Source organism: Pungitius pungitius, chromosome 3, assembly GCF_949316345.1.
Source record: "Pungitius pungitius chromosome 3, fPunPun2.1, whole genome shotgun sequence".
Classification (NCBI taxonomy): Eukaryota; Metazoa; Chordata; class Actinopteri; order Perciformes; family Gasterosteidae; genus Pungitius; species Pungitius pungitius.
Genome location: NC_084902.1, coordinates 4,059,190 through 4,078,990, shown reverse-complemented (window position 1 = coordinate 4,078,990; position 19,801 = coordinate 4,059,190). Strand labels below are relative to the sequence as shown.

The window sequence follows — 19,801 nt, the reverse complement described above, 5'->3', positions numbered from 1 at the left end:
CCATCAATACCATTGATTTTAAATTTCCAATGAATCTGATTGAAAGGCAATATGTATACGACCTTTTATTGCAGTTACATATTAAACGTTGAACATTGATTTTATGTAACGATCAAACCCAGTAACTCGATTTTATTATTCTATAGCAGTTTTAGTCATGAGTGCAAAACAAACACTTTCATTTGGCCTTTTCCCCAGAAGACATTTTAAAATGACCCAGAAGGAAAGGCACATGTGTAAATAATAAAATGATAATGGCTGCATTCCATTTAGCTGCTTCAGTTTCAGGGTTGAAAATGAAAGTTAAAGTAGACTTCCAGTGTTTTACACCATGTATCAGTTTGTGGAAGATGACAGGTCTCCTCGTGTGCTCCACCCTCATCTGACGTTTTCATCCACCAGTATTTCTCATCTCTGCAGTGGAGGAACATTAATGTCACCTGCTTCATGTTCATCGTGCTACTTTGCTTCTGTTGTTATAGCATATATCCTCCTCAACCAATCAGAACAACTATGTACCCTGTTTTTGTTTAACCCCATTGTGAAGAAGGAAACATCTTTGGGTTTATGGTATCCCCACTTTTGTTCATTTTCTCTTAATATTTGTATAGAATGTACATGCTCAGTATTTACTTTCTTTCAAACATCCACAGAGGTCAGTCAGCTCTTAGAAAGGTCGACCACGACCACGTTTATCCTTTATCCCCACGGCTGCAGGTGGGTGTCCAACAAGTGTTTCGGTGCATTTTTCATGTACGCGGCTCAACGACCATTTCTCATCCAAAGATACAGCGGCGTGCACTTCAGCCTTCACACAAACTGGGGCCGCGACGTCAGGGAAACCCCCATCACGTGCACGCAGTCAGCGATCAACCCCCCCCTGTGGAAAAAAAAAGGAGGCCCCGAGCTGTGCCTGCTGGAAAGACTTGACCCCCGGGACCCCCGGGACCCCTGGGAGCGCTGAGCGGATCCGTGCTGCGGGAACAAAGGGAGCCGGTCCACTGAGCCGGACCGCGGTGTGCCCAGATAAGCCAACAGCTGACCTACTTAGAGGGACCTCTGCTCACTTTGTTGCTGCACCCGGGGAGAAGGGAGGGGGGGGGGGGGGCCTCAAAGCGACCACAGTACATAACTAACGAACCGCCGCGGGCACTTAGCGGTTGATTCACCGGTAGTGACTGACGCACCCGACCCGTTTCCATCCGCCCGTGAGCGCGCTAAACGTAACGCCAAACACTCAAAAATGTCCTTTTTGGCCGAGTTGTCACGGCGACACCGGGTGCTGTCACGGAAATGTCGGTCGGACTGACTGCGCCTCGATCCAGTTGCCATGGCGGCCCGTCAAGCCATTCATGTGCACCGTTACTTGAAGTGTTCCCAACTAGAGGGACAAAGGGAGAGCTGTAGGAGGGTGTGTGTGTGTGTGTGTGTGTGGGGGGTGGGGGGGGGGGGGGGTGGGGGGGTGGGGTGCAGCAGCATAAAGCATTAACACACACCATTAGTTATCTGCAAAGCCCCGGAGTTTAAGTGCACTTTGCGGTGTACATGTTTCGGAGTGAAGGGAGCGACCGGTGGGCCCTCCGCTGACAGCTGATGTCTCCACCGGAAGATCGTTTGACGTGTCGGGACAAAAGGTTTGTGTGTGTTGAAACAATACATTTCAATTCATTACCTTTCGTGAAACGACTTAAACCCAACCCCACCGGCGTAACTTTAGCATTTAGACCAAGCTTAATTAAGCTGCCTAATTATCCTCGACGTGTGGCGACCTGACATCAGTTTTCACTGAAGCTGTGACCTACTGTTCCAAAAGCAGCTATAATTAAACGTCACTCATTTAAATTCAGGGGCCCCACTCGGCCCTGTGAGGTAATTCAAGGACTCAGTGGAGATGTCAGAGAGGGGCAGGGGGGGTGAGGGGGGGGATTAGAAACTGGCAACCGGAATAAGCCCCTTTGGGACAAGTAGTCCCGGTGGGACGGACATCTGCAGGGGGGGGGTGCATGGGCAGCAGGAAGCAGGCCGGGGGAGGCAGAGAGAGGGTGAACGATGGGGAGGAAACCAGTGTGTGTGTGTGTGTGATGGTAACAAGGTGAGGTGAAGCATGCAGTTTAACCTCCATTAACTAAGAATGTGGTACCAAGACGACTCAACTAGGGGGGGGGTCCGCTCAGCACGAAGGAGCTCCTCCTCATCCAAACACTAGTCACTGCTGCTCCTGATGCACAGACGTACTGACAGTCGTAACCCATCAATCATCTCTGAAATGTTTTCGATGTCTCTCCGTGACATGTCCCTCTTAAGCAGCCTTTGGTGCTTTCAGGTTCTATGCGTCACAATGTGTGAGATGCACAGTAACTATTTCTACTGGATGAAACGCGTCATCTTCAAGTCTTCATGTGTGCACATGTTCTCCCTTTGGGTCAATTATAATGTGCTGACAGAGGGAAGAGTATGACCTTCTCGTTTACATCATTTCAACTTCCTGTCTACCAGGTGTGCCTTACATAACACTTGGATATAAATCTGCTCTTCAAATGTATTGCTGTCCAGTTTTTTATTCTTTAAATGCTAAAGGAAAAAATGTACAGATCAACCGATAAATAAATCGAAGATAAATTGACTTAATTCCTCATCAGCAGTTATTTGATGAATACTGAGAGAAGAGGCCCGTGTAGGTGAGTGAAACAAATGCCTCCAGGTAGATCAGTGTGGCTTCCTGTTGTGGTGCAGAGAGCGCAGAACCACACACAAACAACCAAAGTACATGCAAACCATCACTTAAACACACACAGGACGAGAGAAGCAGGTTCTGGTTGACCATTGTCTGGAATGCAAACGTGAAGCCACCACGGGGACACAGGACAAGGAACCTGGAAGCAAGTCCCCCCCCCCCCCCAATGTGCCTTCTAAAGGCATCATCATTTATGATTACTGTAGGATTAATGCAACCAGCCTAATAATGCAAACTAACACTTTAGACACAAATACTTTTATATTTTCTTCAGTGACTTTATCAATTGATGCAGTTGATGCAGAAGAAGACCCCCCCCCCCCCCCACAACCCCCCCTGCAGAGACCTCGGAGCTGCTATTTTCAAATCCGTTTAAAATAGCCCAGAGACATTAGTGGCTCGGCACTGGATAGTACAGCCCCCGGAGGGGGGGTGGAGGGGGGTGTGTGAATTGGTGCATTATGTCGGTGGATGTTTCCAAAAGTCACTAAAGCTCCTGTTGCTGAAGGCTGAAGGTGTCTCGCTGGGACACAAAAAAGCCGAGGTCACGGAGCTCCGATTGGCCGCGATCGATGCGATAAAGGAGATGAAGATACGCACCCCCCCCCCGGTTCGTCCCAACAACAGGCTCCGGCTCGCCGTCCGGGGGGGGCCTCCTGCTGTTGCTGCAGCTGCCGCAGTCGGCCGTGTGTGCACATCTGTCTGCACGGATTGAAGTCCCACCGAGCGTCGTATCAGGAGCAAACATCCCCAGGTGGGGGGGGGGGCGCCGCCAAAGCCTGAGCAATCTCACGCTGTCACATGTGCGCACACTCGGCCTATTTCTCTCTATCTCTCTGCACCCCCCCCCCCCCGGCTCTCAATCACAGCGTGCGCTGTGACAAACATGCAGCCAACAGGGCAGCCTGAAAACTCTTTGACACCCGCCCCCTCTGACATCAACGTTCAGCACATCGCCAGATTCTCTGTTAGAAGTCCGATATTTATTTTACATTTCCATCGGATCACGATCGATAAGGTAAAAAAACTAAAACACAACGCATATAGCGGCAGGTATAACGGCAAAGCACGACACAGTAGTCACAGATTTCTCTCTTGGCATCTCATAAAAATAGTAAGAACAAATACTTTTGCACTGAAACCTGCTGAGAGTCCTGCTGAGAGTCCTTGAATAGTTCAATCGAAAACCCGGAGAGTGCCGAACTGGCCCGGATAAATAAGCTGCTCTATGTGCAGCTACGGGTTACAGGAGCACAAATGCACTGATGGAGCTGTTGAGAGGCGGGGTGACCTTTGGGTCACACCGTCAGGCCTAAGGAGCAGATTGTCCCCGAGAGAACAGAATGCCGCTCTGATGGACCCGAATTGTACTGATACAATGTTGGTTACCGAGAACCGGTACCCAACATAGCACCGGTTCCTACACGGCCGGTACTTTATTTACGCACTGCGATGACACTGTCACACATTCTTCTTTTGAAGCCTTGAGAGGAAATGTTGAAAGCTAAGTCCAAAAAACGGCTGCAGAATCAATTGGGTTTGAGAGGTATGAAAAAAAAAGAAAGGAGAGGCTTGTAAAAGAGAGAAGGACATAAATGGCTAGAGAGAGTGAAATAGAGACGGGAAGGGGTGTGTGTGTGTGTGTGTGTGGGGGGGGGGGGGGGGTAGTGGATCCTACAGGGAAAAGGAGAGATCTTCATGAAAGTGAGAAGGGGAATGCACGTTGCCGAAACTGCTCCCCCTCTGGGTTTTTGTTTCCTCCCGCAGTGCTCTGTAATCGTCTCTAAAAATATCAAGCAGGAGGAAGAGGAGGATAAGGAGGAGGTGCATAAACAAACAAGGGGGGGGGGGGATGAGGATGGATGACGGGAAAGTGCACACACGGTGGGAGAAACAGGTAAAAGTGTCGGCGTGGGGCCCCTCCTCTTTCCCCAGGCGGTCACAGGACTGCCTCTCCTCAGCTGCCCCTCAGTCCACACTGACTCTGCTCAGCTGAGTTGTGCCTGAAACTGGCCCCCTTTTACTCACTGATACATTTCCTGTTGATTTACATAACAGTGTGGAAATGCCCCAGGGACGCACACACACACACACACAAACACACTCATGTGTCATCGTCAGGTCTCTGATGGCCTTGTGGACCGAGGGACGCATAAAATCATAAGGTTTGCATACATACTGTATAAAGCTTTATAAGAATAATAACAAAAATACCCTTCCATTGCAAACACAAACACACACACACGCACGCACGCGCGCCCCCGTCCAGCCTTACCAGGCGAGCTTGAAGCCTTTCATGAGTACAGCGAGGCTCGTCTGACGTCCGCGGCGTGTCGTGGGCACCGGGCTGCGCGCGGACACCGCCGCATGCCGACTGACGGCCTGCCAGAGCCTCCCCCCTCCATGCACGGGGCACCTGAGACGCACGCGGGGGACCGAGGTGGATGCACGCGCAGACGGAGGGCGCGGGCGAACCCAAAGTCTCTGCGCACCTTCCCGCTACATTTCCCGCCGCGTGTGCCGAGGTGCCGCAGTGCCGAACGCTCGTGCCAGAAATCCACACCTCCCCTCAGGTTCTTTTTTTTTTTCTTTCTTCTCCTTCTTCTGTTTCCCAAAGAGAAGCAGGTGACCTGCACCGCAGTGTTCGCTGCACGCAGCCTGCGGGTCACGCGGCGGAGCGCTAGCGACCGCGGGCAGACGCCAACATGGCCGGTCGCTCTCTCAACTCTCCCCTCGCAGCCTGCGCGCGCTCTCTCTCTCTCTCTCTCTCCCCCCCCCCGTCTCTCCCTCGGTCTCCGCTGCGGATGAGAGCTGCACTTGCTGTGCTCGCAGTGAGCAGGCGCAGGCCTCACACCCCCCCCCCCCCCCCCCCCCCCCCACACCCTCCTCCTGCTTGCCCCCCCCTCCCTCAGTGTTCTCTTCCCTAGATGGCTCCCTTTCTCTTGTTTTCTCTCCGGTAGAAGCCTCGCTGGCCCAGTGTGGAGGATTGGAGCAGGGCTCGTACCCCTCTGGCCATAACATCCCCCTTTTCAGTGACCACCCCCTCTCCACACACACACCAGCCCCCACCTTCACACCACGCAAAGGGTACTATTATTATTATTATGTGATGGGCTTCTGCAGTTCTTCGCTCTTGCTTTGGACTCCAGCCCTGATGGGTGTCAGCAGCTCCACCTGTTAATCTCTTAATGCATTCAGAGTACCGGGGTGGGGGGGTTGGGGGGGGCTCCCAGTGATTATAGCTGTAGCCGTGCGCGCTGTGCACGCAGGATGAATCAGACGGACATCCCGGTGACTCAGCTTCGCCCAGTAGACGTTGCTGACTGTTTTATGACTGCAACAACTTGACTTTGAAATCCAACCCGGGGGCCTTTTGTAGATGGTCTTAATTTGTCTCGTGGGCCGACACAGCAGGGAGGTGTGGGGGGGCGGGAGGGAGGCTGTCGGCCTCTGGATTAGCAGCGATTCTCTGCATGTCAACAGTCCGCCGTGTGGCGTCTTTCATCCCGTGCGTGCCCAAAGCGGAGCACAAGAGCAAACGCGTTGGGGAGGGATTACTCCGAGTGCTTATCTGACAAATGTTAGCATGCCCAGCTAACCAGATTACAGGCAGCGGCGGCCTCGCGTTGATTCCAAGCTGACTGTATTTAAGGTTATGTCAAAACACCCGATCAATCCTGTGGGAGACGTCGGAAATAAAGCCAAACATAACTTATATTTTCCTATTTCATCCTTCAACCTTAGTTCTTTAGCATTGTGCCAAACTGTTTTCAACAAACTCATGGATTCTTTGCTTTGGAATTAGCCGCCATGACAGATGATGACATCTGCTGGACGTGGTCTAGAAATGAGATGACCACAAATCCAACGCCCCATACAAGGGTACCCACTTTTCTTTTTATATGAAACATTGTAGTGATGGATGAGTCTTTTCTTTAATGATTTAATAAAAAAATGTAAAAACCGCGTTCAACATAACCAGGGCAACCTTTCACTTAACGTATCTTTCTAAGCTTTGATTTGTCTTGTGACGGGTAAAGAACGTAGTAATCCGTTTAGCTAAATGTAAAGTTATTATCATTGTTTATTGAGTCACTGAGCCTCACTCTGAGGTAAACAGGAAAAGTGACCCACACCTGTTGTACCTTTTCCTCTTGAGGCTCCGAGAGGCCGAATGGGCTGATTATCGTATCTCCTGAGACCACCGGAGCCCCACAACTACATATCGGAGACATTTTGGAGCAGTCACTGATGTGTCGTCAGATACCACGTTATTTCATTGGGGTTTCTTTCAGCGGACTAGCACAGATTCATGAAAACAAGCCAGTTCTACAATACTCATGACAGAACATTGTGATTTTGAGCGTCAGGTCCTTAAAGTTGACTCTCTTTTTGCACATGTGCTGCGTGCGATTCCCGGGCTGTAGAGGGCTCCACAAAACCCTCTGATACATCGCTGCCTTGCAGAAGCACCTCAGACCCTATCTGGATTTATTTTATTATGCAAAACTCTGAGGGAATATCTTTTATTCTGCACTATGACACAGACTATGACCCCCCCCCGGTTGCGAATGCGGTAAGAGACATATGAGCAGAGGAAATGAGGGAAAGGTATGAGAGCTCTAATCCCTTCACAGGTGGGAGTGCTGCAGCCGGAGCATCAGTCAAGCACGAGGAGAGAAAGCCGTCTCCCACAGAGTCCATCTGGTGACCACCTCGTCATGGCTCCTAACACTGCTTGCCCCCCCCCCCCCCCCCCTTTTTGCAAAAAAGTAAAATACACCTGCAGTCCTGGTGCACTTCTCGAATGCCCTGGCCATGCTTCCTGGGAACATCGAGGACAGATGAATGGCCCGTCTCTATTGGTCGCAGCAGCTAATCTCGATCCAGCTTCCTCTACTCAGAGCGGATGCACCGAGGAGCATTCACTGTTAATAGCCACCACTATTATTTCATAAAAACAAGCACTTAGAGGGGTCATCGTGATATTTCATTATTTCTGAATCCCCGGAAAAAACGTTATATTACATGAGTGCTTTGAGCTTGAATCAATCAAAAAATATTTAAAATTTCCATTATGTCCAATAGCGCAACAGGAGGTTGTTAAAACACACACACACACACACACACACACACACACACACACACACTGCCTGCATTTTCAATCAAATCTATTTACTCCCCCTAGGAAGAGGATGTCGGCACAACGCCCTCGGCCGGTTATTGTAGAGTTCATTTGATGCACCAGGTCATATTTTTGCTTCCACTCGAGTGTTTTAGGGTCCGTGAAGCCTCGGCGGCTTGATTTCGTCTCATCTTTCCCGCTGTGTGTGGCGACAGTGTCACAGAGTGGTGCTGAATAGACAGCTCCTTTAGAGCCACGCTCCTCTCACTGGCGCCCCCTGCTGAAAAGACCACTGCTGCGTGAAATCAAATATTATAAAAAGGTTTTCCCCATCAGGCATCGGGTGAAAACAGGAATTGATTTACTTTCATGTAAAACAATTAATTGATTCGCACCGAAGACATTTTCGGTTTATAGGAAGGTTTCTAAAAGGTTTACAAAGAATAGAGGTTCCAACACATATATTTACACCTTGTTAGACACTAGTCATTATGTATTACTCAGGAAAACAGGCCTCAAGGGATTTCTGCATTTGCTTCTTTTCTAACTTCCCTTGATCCATAATCTAAGTTCTTTTTTATTTAACTCTGAGAATAGCATTAGATAATCTGGATTAATCCCTCTCCACTGCTTCGTGGGATTGGACGGAGGGGCGAGTTTGACTCTCCATTTGCCTGCGGGGCGTTGCTTTCCCTCTCACACAGTATGGATTACGCTTGCACCGCTTTCCTACTCATGTTGCCCAAACGCCCCAGGATCGATGGATTTCTACTATCGGATCACAGAGGGAAATGGGGGGGAGCGCCGGGCGGTTTACTGTCGAACTGAGCATGCCGGTCAATCTGTGCGCTGGAGGGCCGCAATGTGGAAACAGAGAGCACTAATGTATTCCCAGCATGCACACACACAGGGAACCATACATACTGTTTATGCAGAAGAAGAGATAAAGAATCATTATGGCATGGAAAGCATGGTGCAAAACTTAAGCTTAAAAAGAAATGGAACAAGACAAGAGATCTTTTTACTTGATTTCAACTTTCATTTCATCGAAGAAAAAAAAAGAACTGAAACCAGCCTACAGGGAGGACATGTTTTCTGATGTTGTGAATGAGAAGGAGGTGTGGATTAAAGACAGATGGCGTAGTAGTACAGGTTTACACGACTGATCCACAGAGTCACAGGCAACACAAGAATGAGGTTAAACAGATGCAAACATGGGACAGCAAGAGCACAACACGAACCGGCTCAGTGAATGAAATGTGAAATCACAGCAGCAGCAGCAGCAGACATCCCACTGATGACACTTTGCACACGGAAAACATCACAGCGATGGCGGTGAGGGTGAAGGAAAGAATACGTTCGATTGCAAAAACAAAAAGAAGAGAAGAGCGACACCCTGCGAGTTGATAGGTATCGTGTTTCAATATCAGGTCGACCCGAAAATGTGATAGTGAAATCCAGATGGCCTTCTGCGAGGCTGCCACGTGCACCATGAATAAAAGAACAAAGCGCGGCGCATGTTGACATTAAAGCCCCCATTTAAAACAGCCTCCCATTTCCTGTTTCTGCTGCAGCAAGCAGGATGAAAATAGGCCGAGGTTTCTTTTTCAACACAACCACACACACACACACACACACAGAATTCACCATGCGGGTGGATCGGGTCGGCCAGATGTGACCAGTCTGCTCTTAGTAAACCGTGAGAATAGAACAGCGTGATTCAGTTGCGTCTAAACCACAGCGACACCTGTGAGTGGCGGCTTTTGAAACTCCGGACCCAGCCCGCATTTGTTCCTCTCCATCCCTCAAGCCACAACAATTTTTGTTACAGGTCACAGTGTTTTTTGTTATCAGAGCGCAAATAACAAATCATGGAAAGTTCAGCAATATGTCAATAAATGTATCCGTGCAGAAAATCTCTATTGTCTTTTATCTTCAGCATCAACTGTGCAGTGCATCAGTGACTCATCACATCCGAAACCCTGAGCTCCCCAAACAGACAGTGGCTCCGTTCCAAAGAGGCAGAGAGATGGGGTTCTGCCCGATCTCCTCGGACCCGGCCCGCCTTCCAGCTGCTGGGGCACCGCTGCACTGCTGGCGCTCCTCCCTCGGGACAAACAGGCCAGCGTCACATGGGGTGAAGCTCTTTGACCACTTTAAATATTAAAAATGCAGGCGGTCGTTGGGTCCATTTTCTTAATAATTTAACTTTAAAGACCCAAATGTGCATATTAATATAAACAATAAGGAAACACGCACAGACCGTCAGGAGATCCCTATTTTCCTCATGTCATCATAGACATCCATTCCTCATGCTTCCCGCTTACATAACTTACCCAACGCCAATTACGAAAGAGCTCCGCGTGACCTCATAACCGGTGGGCAAGAGATACTGTGGCGTGGAGGGCGACTTGGGACTTGGTCGGACGTGCTGTTGCTGTGGGGGGGGGGGGGGGGGGGTCACAGTTGGTAAAACTCAAAACGGGAAAAACCGCCACGGGCGAAACAATAACCCCATCTGTGTCCCAGTGCTCGTGTCCTCACAGAAGCCTTTGTTTAACCTTCACTTGAACCGGAAGCAGCTGCATGCACGACACGCTCTCTATAAAGGCCGAGTTCACTGCGTGTTAGTCTTTAAAAGGGTGGGGTAAGGGGTGGAGTGATGGGGTAAGGGGTGGAGCGATATTGACAGACCCGCCACAGTCAATCTCTTCCTCCTGTCATTTCAGCGTTGTTGCCATAGAGACGACCCTCTCGCCGCCATTTAAACCGGCTGCTTCGGGGGGCCACATCTGGACCTTGCCTGATGTTTTCAGTCAGAAATACATTCACTACAACAATCCAGAGCCACACAGGAGTGCACACACACACACACACACACACACACACACACACACACACACACGCCAAATACTTTCTACTTTTGTTTATCAGTACGTACTGTGTGTGCACGTTGAGACCACAGCGCAACCAAGAGTCAAATCCCGTGTATGCGTACGCCATGACGCCGGTGCTGACGACGTCTTCACATCTGCTTTCCACTGCTGTGCCATTATTCGCCCCGAAAGGCCTCCAAGGACGCCTCTCGAGCTATTTTGATCTTCAGCGTCACTCACGGTGACAAAGCGACAATCAGCCAGGCAAGGCCACAGCTTTTCAAAACATCTCAACTTTGCAGGGACTGAATCGGCAGCGCTTCTGTTTTGATTCACAATTAAGACCCTTTTAAGCTTTTTTCCCATGTTGAGCGTTCACTGTTGATGCAAAGCTGAAACCCCGGATAACATCCACAAGGTCAAATTGTTTTGTTATGTCCTCAGATAAATGTATACGGTTACATGCCGAAATCCAAAAGATATTGTCCCAATGTATCATATTTACTAAAACGTGCAACATTATTTCTGCCTTTTGATCGTTTATCCGTCACCAGATCTTTATTTTTAAAGAGCATGACCAGTGACCAAAATGCTGTGAGACTAACAGATTGATTTTATGTCTCTAAGATTTAAAAAAGGACACATAAACCTCTGAACTGGAATCCCGCCTCACCGCTGACGTGCCTTCCAGCAAGAAACTGGTTGCAAAAAGATTGATGTACTTATTGGATTCCTCGTAGGAGGTGATGCCATCTAATCCATTGTCAAACCAACAAGTCATGCATGTCAGAGGGAAGCATGAAGTTAATATGAAACGTGCCTAAATGTTGGTTTGCTTCCAGCCACACACACACACACACACACACACCGGACACTTCTCCTACCAAACTACATTTCTTTGGCACATTATTAACACGCAAATTAACACTAACTCCAAGATGTCTAAAAATGCACAAACTGTAAATGAACTGATATCGAGCAGAGAGTCCTCTAGTGGCCACATTCTAGCCACCACCCCGACCCCATTGGAAGCTAAACGACCATAGTGTCCCGACCTCTAACCCCCGCGGTGCTCCTGCAGAGGACAACGCTGACGATGCTGCAGGAAACGTCGCCGCGGCGCTTTAGTTCCTGGATCTCGCGCGCTGTGAAATGTGAGGACCAGGAGGAGGCCACAGGAAGCAGAAGCAACGGTGGGATTCGTGTAAAGTAAGCCACAACGCAAGAGCTCTCCCTCTTTTTTTGGACTGCTGTGATAATCACAGGACCCGAAGACTTGGGAACAAACGTTCATTTAAAAGTGAGGAGGAGGAGGGGGGGGGGGGAACAGATTTAGAATACACATTCATTATTTTGTGGTTTTAATGACACAAAAGTGCCATGTGTGTGGAGTGTCTTTTGCTTGGTGAGTTATGTCCTACCTTTGGGGTTTCCATATCAGTTTCTTCCACTTCTTTTGCTTGGCCTATCGGTGAGGGTAGAGAAGAGTGAATGAAAGGTTTGGGTTGAGTATCTTTTCTTTTTCACGAGGCGTTTGCCCTGGTGGCAGTTGGCGCTACGACTTAAAATCCCCTCATAATGATGGCCCACATGTTTCCAAAAGACAGAAAATTGTACTCCAGAGGACGGGTCTCTTTGTTACACACGATCTCATCTCCTCTGGTCTTCACAAAAAAGGTAGGGAACATTTGATTTATTTCTCATGGTAAGAAAATAAAACGCAATTTATTAAAACCACACTTTCGGGTCGCGCTCATTTTCTGACTTTTACTTCTTGCTGACATTTCGTACAAAAAAAAGTTGGGCGCGTCTGTGTCTGCGCGCCTCAAAGCGCGGCATTAACACGAGCGCGCTGTCCGGCCTGCAGAGCGCTGTCGCCGCTGTGACTCAACACGCACGCCGGCGCCCACATGCACCATGAATCACTGCGATCCCGGGCCCTCAGCCACTCCTCCGTCTATTCAATCAATTCACGCCTGCTAATACATTCGCTGCCTCTCCAGTCAAAGCAATGTCCTCCCACTCCTTTCCCTCCCCCCCCCCCCCCCCCCACCCCCCCAGACCGAGCTTCCCTTCGAACTGAAGGATTTTACTCCGGAGGTCCGACAGCCGCCCGAGCCGAATGCTGCACCAACAGACGGGAGACTGATGCGCGGTAGATGCTTAAAAGTGTTGCCCTTGAGTGGCCGCCGTCTTACAAAAGGTAAGAAGAAGAAGAAGAAGAAGAAGAAGAAGAAGAAATCAATCATGTGCAAGGCGACGCATAGGAGACACGTTACAGATTAAAAAAAACGACCCCCCCATTAAGGACGGATGTGGCTCAGAAAAAGACTTAAGGCTTGAATTTTACAGTCGACGTCTTTAGAGTTTAGTGTTGATCCTCAGTGACGCATTGTTTCGTTCATTTTTGTTTTTAACAAGGCCGATTGATCTCCACCCTACGACATATTTAAACCCCCCCCGCCCCCCCCTGTGGATGTGCATCTGGATAAAAGTGCCTGTTTGCAGAAACCACGAGCCTAATGTTGGCCTGCTGGGATTAGAGATGTAGACATTCAGCGTGGTCAGCTGGATTCATGTGCTGATGAACATACGTGAATCAGAGGCCCCGTGATTAGTCAGCAGTGAAGTCAGACACATGGCCGCTACGCATCGTCTCTTTAGTATTACCCACATTTAGCATTTTAAGTGGTGCAATAGGTTGAAGTAACTCTGGCTTTGTTACCTCACAGACCCCCAAACTCCCCCCCTGCAACCAATACTGCGTTAATTAAGGCCGTGCTTTCAAGGAGGGAATATGGACAGGCGTCTCCAGAAGACAAAGACGGGTCTAAATTTAGTTTAGTTCATGCCATCGAATGCCGTGTGTGCATGACATGTACCCTGGAGCTCATCAGTGAGGCAGACGTTCACCTCGCATGAAAACAAGAGCTTTGACAAAGGAAGCAGTGAGTGGGTGAGCCGGTGAAAGACAGAGAAGGTTCCTCGTGAATCACCTACGGAGAGGGACGTCTACAGCTGCGATAGGATCATCACTCAGGTTCACACGGGGGCATTTTGGGGAACGGCTAAAAAAGACTCCCTTTTGAAATCCGTCCATCCCCAAATTTAGAGTCTAGAAGCATACGTTTCTGTTCCTATCTAAAGTTCAGTATCCAATGCGGCATACTTCATTCATTTGATTACTTCCAAACAATTTCAATCGCCTCAACAGTGCTGGAAAAAGTTGAATACCTTAAGATAGGTCACGCATTGTATTTTCAAGTCATAATATAAAAGCCCACAGAGCGTTTTAATGGGAATTCAGTAGTGACGTGACAGAGACGTCACACACAAGAACGCAGGTTTCAAATGATAGAGAATTGACTTGGCGGAAGGATTATGTTGACATGACACTTTAGGAATCACCATTAAAAAAAAAGGTGGGCCTATTTTATAGATTGAATCTCACACAGACTCTTAAGCCAACAGCCTCTTTCTTTTCTTTTTTTTTTCCTGGTGTCATAATAGAAAAATACCGAATCAGAGTGTGCCCCGAGCTACCGGCCCCTTCCTTCGCTCCTTAGCGACTGTCCTTCGTGATATTCACGAGAGGTCAGCGGGGGAGATGCCTGCCGCGAGTATTTATCACAGAGAGCTAACCTAAAGCCGCGCTACGACTGCTCCGGCATCCCCCAGCGGTAAATCGGACCAAATTGCCCCTAATGGACCTCGGGGGGGATGGGGGGGGGGGGGCGGAGATCAGAGCGGAGGTTTTAGGAACCCGGCCCTTCTACTCAAGCCTGTGTGCGCGGTGTACAGTGCAGGGAACACTTGGTGATTCCTTCCACCACGCCCTGCTTTCGTCTCGGTCATCGTGTGCGTTGGCACGTTTCTCTGCTTTTAATGAAATTGCTGAAGAAATGAAAGGCTGACGTGGGGAATATTTCCAAACACTGAGCCAGTCTGAAACCGATAATCGACCTGCCACAGCTACTAGAATAAACACATGGAACACTCTGACACAGCTTCATCGAATGTATTACACAGACAAAACGTTCCCACCTTTACGTTACTTTCATGTTTTAAAAGGCTAATTTCTTGAGCGAGTCTGAATGATGTACTTGACATTCAGAGGTCTGCTAGGGCCGGAGAGAGAGAGAGAGAGAGAGAGAGAGAGAGAGAGAGAGAGAGAGAGGGTGCATTTTGGCATCAAAGGTCAAACAGAAAAGGGTATAGCTGCAGAACAATAGCAGGGTAGTTAAAGTCATGTGATTATCCCTTCGTTTAGTAGGTGATCACATCACAGACTCAAATGAGATGATGAAATACTTTCATCTTTGGCAAAAAAAGGTAAGTCTCAACAAATGCTATTGTAACACTTTTTCTTCTTCTTCTTCTTCTCAGATATGACATGTCATTCATGGCACACATTGAGTTTGCCACGAATGACACATTCATATCACACACACACACACACACACACACACAGGTTTCGTGCATCTCATCCGTCTCTAATGTGCCGAAACCCAACGCCACAAAAATAAGGAAGCGCCCCGGGCTGAAGGAGGCAAAGAGAAATCCCACCTGACCTTATGTTTGTGCATGGTGAACAGGCAGACACCATCCTGGCCTCTCTCCTGGCTCTCATGGCCTCTCTTCAGCCTCTGTCCCGCCGACTCCTTGTCAGATTCTTGTCAGATTGCCCCGGCATGCCTTGTCATCTCTCCCCCCCCCCCCCCTTCGTCCTTCCTCTCTCGCGCGGCACATCCAAAACCAAACCGGAGACAAAGTAACGTCCCCCCCCCGCCCCCCCGGCTCAGAAACTGAAAGTTGCAAAAAGGAGGTGGTACAGAAAACACTTGTTAAGCCACAATGCCTGTTGAGAAGCCGCAGGGCGTCCAGGCTGCGTCCCCCCCCCACCCCTTCCCCCTACCAACCCCGTCGCAACCGGTGTTCTCCTCCTTGTCCGCGCTCACTAAACCCTCCACCCCATCCTCCCCCCTCTGCCCCCCGCCCCAACCCTGTCCTTTCCTCCCCGTTGATCAAAAAAAAAAAAAAAAACACAGTGAGCGTCTATTTTCCGTCCAGGTGGCTCGCAGCCTCGCTTCCTCCCCGCATCCCCTTCACATCTGCCTCGCCGACGCCACGGATGAGCAGTTGTACGAGGGAGGACGGGTCAGCGGAATGCGAGCTCTCTGATTGGCCGGCGGGCCATGGTGTGTGTGTGGGAAGGCGCCTCTGGTAGGCTCGGCGCGAGCGGCTCTGCTCGATAAGGGTGGTCCTTCGGCTCCTCTCCCTCCTCTCCCTCCTCTCCCTCCTCCATCAGCCTCCCTCCCCTGCTTTGCTCCCCCTCACTGTCTCTCTCTCTCTCTCTCTCTCCCCCTCCTCCTCCTCCTCCTCCTCCTCCTCCTCCTCCTCATCCTCCGTCGCGACGTCTTTGTGGGGGAGCACAATCAGCGACGCGGTGGCTGCACGCGCACAAACGCACGCATGAACATGGAAGAAAAGGATGGCCCCCCCACGTCATGAAGTGCATCTCGCAGACATAACCGGCGCCGCGAAGCCCGTGACCCAAATTCACCCCCCAAAAAATAACACTTCGCATCATTGTCAGGATGGTAATACTCGTTTTGGAGTTGACGAGGTGTGAAACCACGTGGCAGCATTTGGGAGGATTGCAAAGAGGTATCAGATAGGGAAAATAAAAAAAAATCCTGAATAAGATAAAAGAAAATTGCTGCATACGTATCCATGTAAGGCCAATAAAAAGCAAATAATGACCACTATTTGATGAAGCAGAAAAACAAATAGATGAAGTATACTAGATTATACAGTTATGAAGATGTGCCAGTGAAGCTTCGGTCTTGGATAATAACTTGATAGGAAAGGATATTTTGAAAGTCATCCCGGGGGCAGAAAGCTGTTGGCGAGTATCATCTTCTCAAAATGTTGGGACGCCTGCTTTTCAGAGGAAGCAACGAGGAAGATCCGATTATGCTGACCTCCATCGCCGGGAGCCACCGTCTCAAACCGCAGGCGATGATCGATGAGCCGGCCATCGAGACAACGAAAGGCAACGAGCCAAAACGCCGCCGAGGAGGATCTCAGAGAGACGTCGGGGAGGACGAGACGGGGCCCACTGTCTCGGGCTTTGATTGAGGGGCCACTCACCTCTTCAGCAGGAGAATACATCACAGCTTCGGGCAACAGCTGACTCCAACTCTTCTTTTTAAACATGCCCCTTCCCAAAGGCACTTCCAGCCCCCGAACACTTTGTTCAGCCAGAAGGGCTTTTTGCATGCATTATTTAAAGTTAGAGTTGTAACAAACTAAGTTATTGATCCTTGGAAGTTGGTGTGACTCATGGCCACTTAGGAAGTACCTCCGATTTTAAATCACCTGGCTTGTACATGCAGGAGTCAGTGCGTATTAACAAAGTGATCAAACTGGGATTCCAATGCACGGCCATCACTTCAGCAAATGAAACAGCCTTTTATTTTAGATGAGTCCAGGTCCTCTCTATCTTACAGTTGGCCTTGCAAGTTTAGGTTCTGATTTGAAACAGCAGATGTCGTGTTCAACTGTGAAATCACTATTATTACTGTAACTGTTTGGTGACAAAGATCAATATAAACAGCAGCATTGATGCGTTTTGTCCATATTACTCAATTTGAATATTTAAGTGTGCAATTACAAGCCTTTTCCAATGTGATTACATAATCATAATCATAATAAAGGTGCAATCAATAATACTATATTCATTGTTCAAGTTTGATTACTTTTTCAGACAACCAAAGTGAATTGAACATGATATAAAGTTTTTGAAATGATATATATTCTTTTGCCCTGATTGAAAAATCCATAATCTATGAATATGCAAATATGAATCATTTTAAAAGTTTAAAATGTTGGACTCTGAAAAGACAAGACCAACCCTCTTAAAGCCTTTAAGACGTTTCCTTCTCCCTCAATTTCCATTTCCATTGCAAAGCACCTGACTCAAAAGATGATGTACACAACAACACAAACAAACTATGTTCAATAAACCACCTCTTGCTGGTGTGTAGTGCTGCGACTCCAAGGGGCTCAAAGCCGGCCTGCTAGTCACCCGTCTCGCATGACTGACCACTCAAAGCACAGCAAACCAGAGACACACACACACACACACACGCACACACAGGCACAAAATAACATTGCCCAATCAGCTGAGAAAATGTTCCACATGAGCACCACTTCTCCCGCCTGATCACTGCACGCATGATTTACCCCACACACATAAAAAAATAAACTTCCACACCCGATGAATAGAACTTCTCGGGCCCAAAACGGCTCTTACATAAAGACAAAATATATTATACACCCAGAGATAATTTGTATATATCGTTAAACCTGACAGTGGGCTGTAACTATTGTCTAGTCACAATTTAGAATAGACCCAAAAACCAGAATAGACGGCCTAAATGTGTGTAAATCCACACTAACAAACTGCGGCACTAAGTCCTCACGTCCTGCACCACGTTAAGCGCCGAAGACCTGCCGCTCACAAAATCCCCTTCCAACGCGTCTCCCGTGACGCGCCACGAGACCGGAGACGCCGTCCCTCTGTCACTCACCTCCTCAGCTTGTGCATCGGAGCGTCGCGCTTCAGGACTGCCACAGCGAGGCCAGCAAAGCCCTTCCCACCCTGAAGGGTGTGTGTGTGTGTGTGTGTGTGTGTCCACAGTGCTGACCTGCCACCGGCCGCTAGCTAAAAAGACTAAAAACAAAGCTCCACAATGGTGTCCCGCTCACAAAAGGCCCAGTGTGTGTATGGTGTTGTTGGTCCAATCAAAGCACACAAAGGCATTCCGTGGCCTTGCAACTGTATTCAGCGCAAGGCCCCTCCGAATGTAAAGCGCATTCAGACACCTTGGTCGGGCCGGAAAAACAAAGCCAGCCGGTCGGTGTCACGTTGCGGCGTGGGGTGGGGGCGGGCCGGGGCCAAGCGGGGTGACAGCGAGTCCGGCCCCGTGCGTTTGTGCGCACCGCGATGAGCGCGCGCACAAACGCACACACACACACACACACACACACACACACACACAATCTACAGCACACAGCTCCAAAAACCCGGGAAAAAGGAAGAGGAGTCAGAGGCCGGGCTCACCTGATTTTGTCCGCTGCACTGTCCGACCTGCGGAGGAGGAGAGAGGAGAGAGGAGAGAGGAGAGAGGAGAGAGGAGAGGGAACTCAGGGATTTCATTCGAATTCCCACTGTGAACGGGCACCGACTTAAATATACACACGCGTTAAACAATGAACACATGTTTTTTTTTAACACATAATATACTTAAGTGAATCATTTTAAATGGATATTAATATTTTTGGTGTTTATTACAACCGCACCTCCTATGGAGCAGCCATTATTGGTTCATCAATACTTCTAGTTGTAATTGTTGAATCGCAAATACTGATCTACCATTCTCCTATATGTAAGGATATAAATATGTAGTAAAGTGATAAAGATAAAAGTGTAGTCATTGACAAATGTACTTACAGTGTAAGATGAATTTGATATTGCGATTAGGCATTTTATTTTTTGAATTTCACCATTTCAGATTATTGGATAGAACACCAAACACGTTACTATGCAGATGACATACATATTTATATAATAGGAGGATCAGGAAACTACAATTCTTTATGATGATTAAATTTAACATCTAACATCAGTAATGTGTGCAAACTAAAAGAAAAATAAACAGAATTAATTGAGACAAAGAAAAGCAAATTCAGTGGTCAGTCATTAAGGTTAAAGACCTCAAACCAAATCAGATGTATAATGAGGGACATACATCCTTATTAACCCTCCTTTAATTAAGACCTGTTGTTTGGCCTCTGCTCTGAAAGTGGCAAAGCCATGATAAAAAGTGTAATAACTGTAACTACTTTGTCTATCTGGACAATGTTTTTTTCTGTCAGGGTTAAAATGGACCCCTGTGATTGTTCTGATGTGTAAAAAGCAGTTTATACGTTAAAAAAATCAATATAAGAAAAGACAGGATCTGCTCCAACTCCCAGTTCTTTGAAATCCCTCTAAATCCA

General features: G+C 48.4%; 1 protein-coding gene across 7 annotated transcripts in view; it reads right to left on the bottom strand.

The window, feature by feature from the left end:
• gramd1bb (GRAM domain containing 1Bb) overlaps positions 1-19,801 on the bottom strand; it is a 77,155-nt gene that overhangs the window by 22,962 nt on the left and 34,392 nt on the right. For 4 of the 7 annotated variants that reach the window (XM_062561081.1, XM_062561086.1, XM_062561080.1 and 1 more), the window contains exon 3: positions 18,864-18,890. Coding sequence is in view for 5 of the 7 variants with exons in the window: in XM_062561080.1 (XP_062417064.1) it covers positions 18,864-18,890 (27 nt within the window). In the remaining 2 variants the exon portion in view is untranslated. Of the gene's footprint in view, positions 1-5,009; positions 5,515-12,156; positions 12,201-15,306; positions 15,441-18,863; positions 18,891-19,801 lie in introns of those variants that run through there. The other 3 variants (XM_062561083.1, XM_062561084.1, XM_037460383.2) reach the window with 3 other exon arrangements.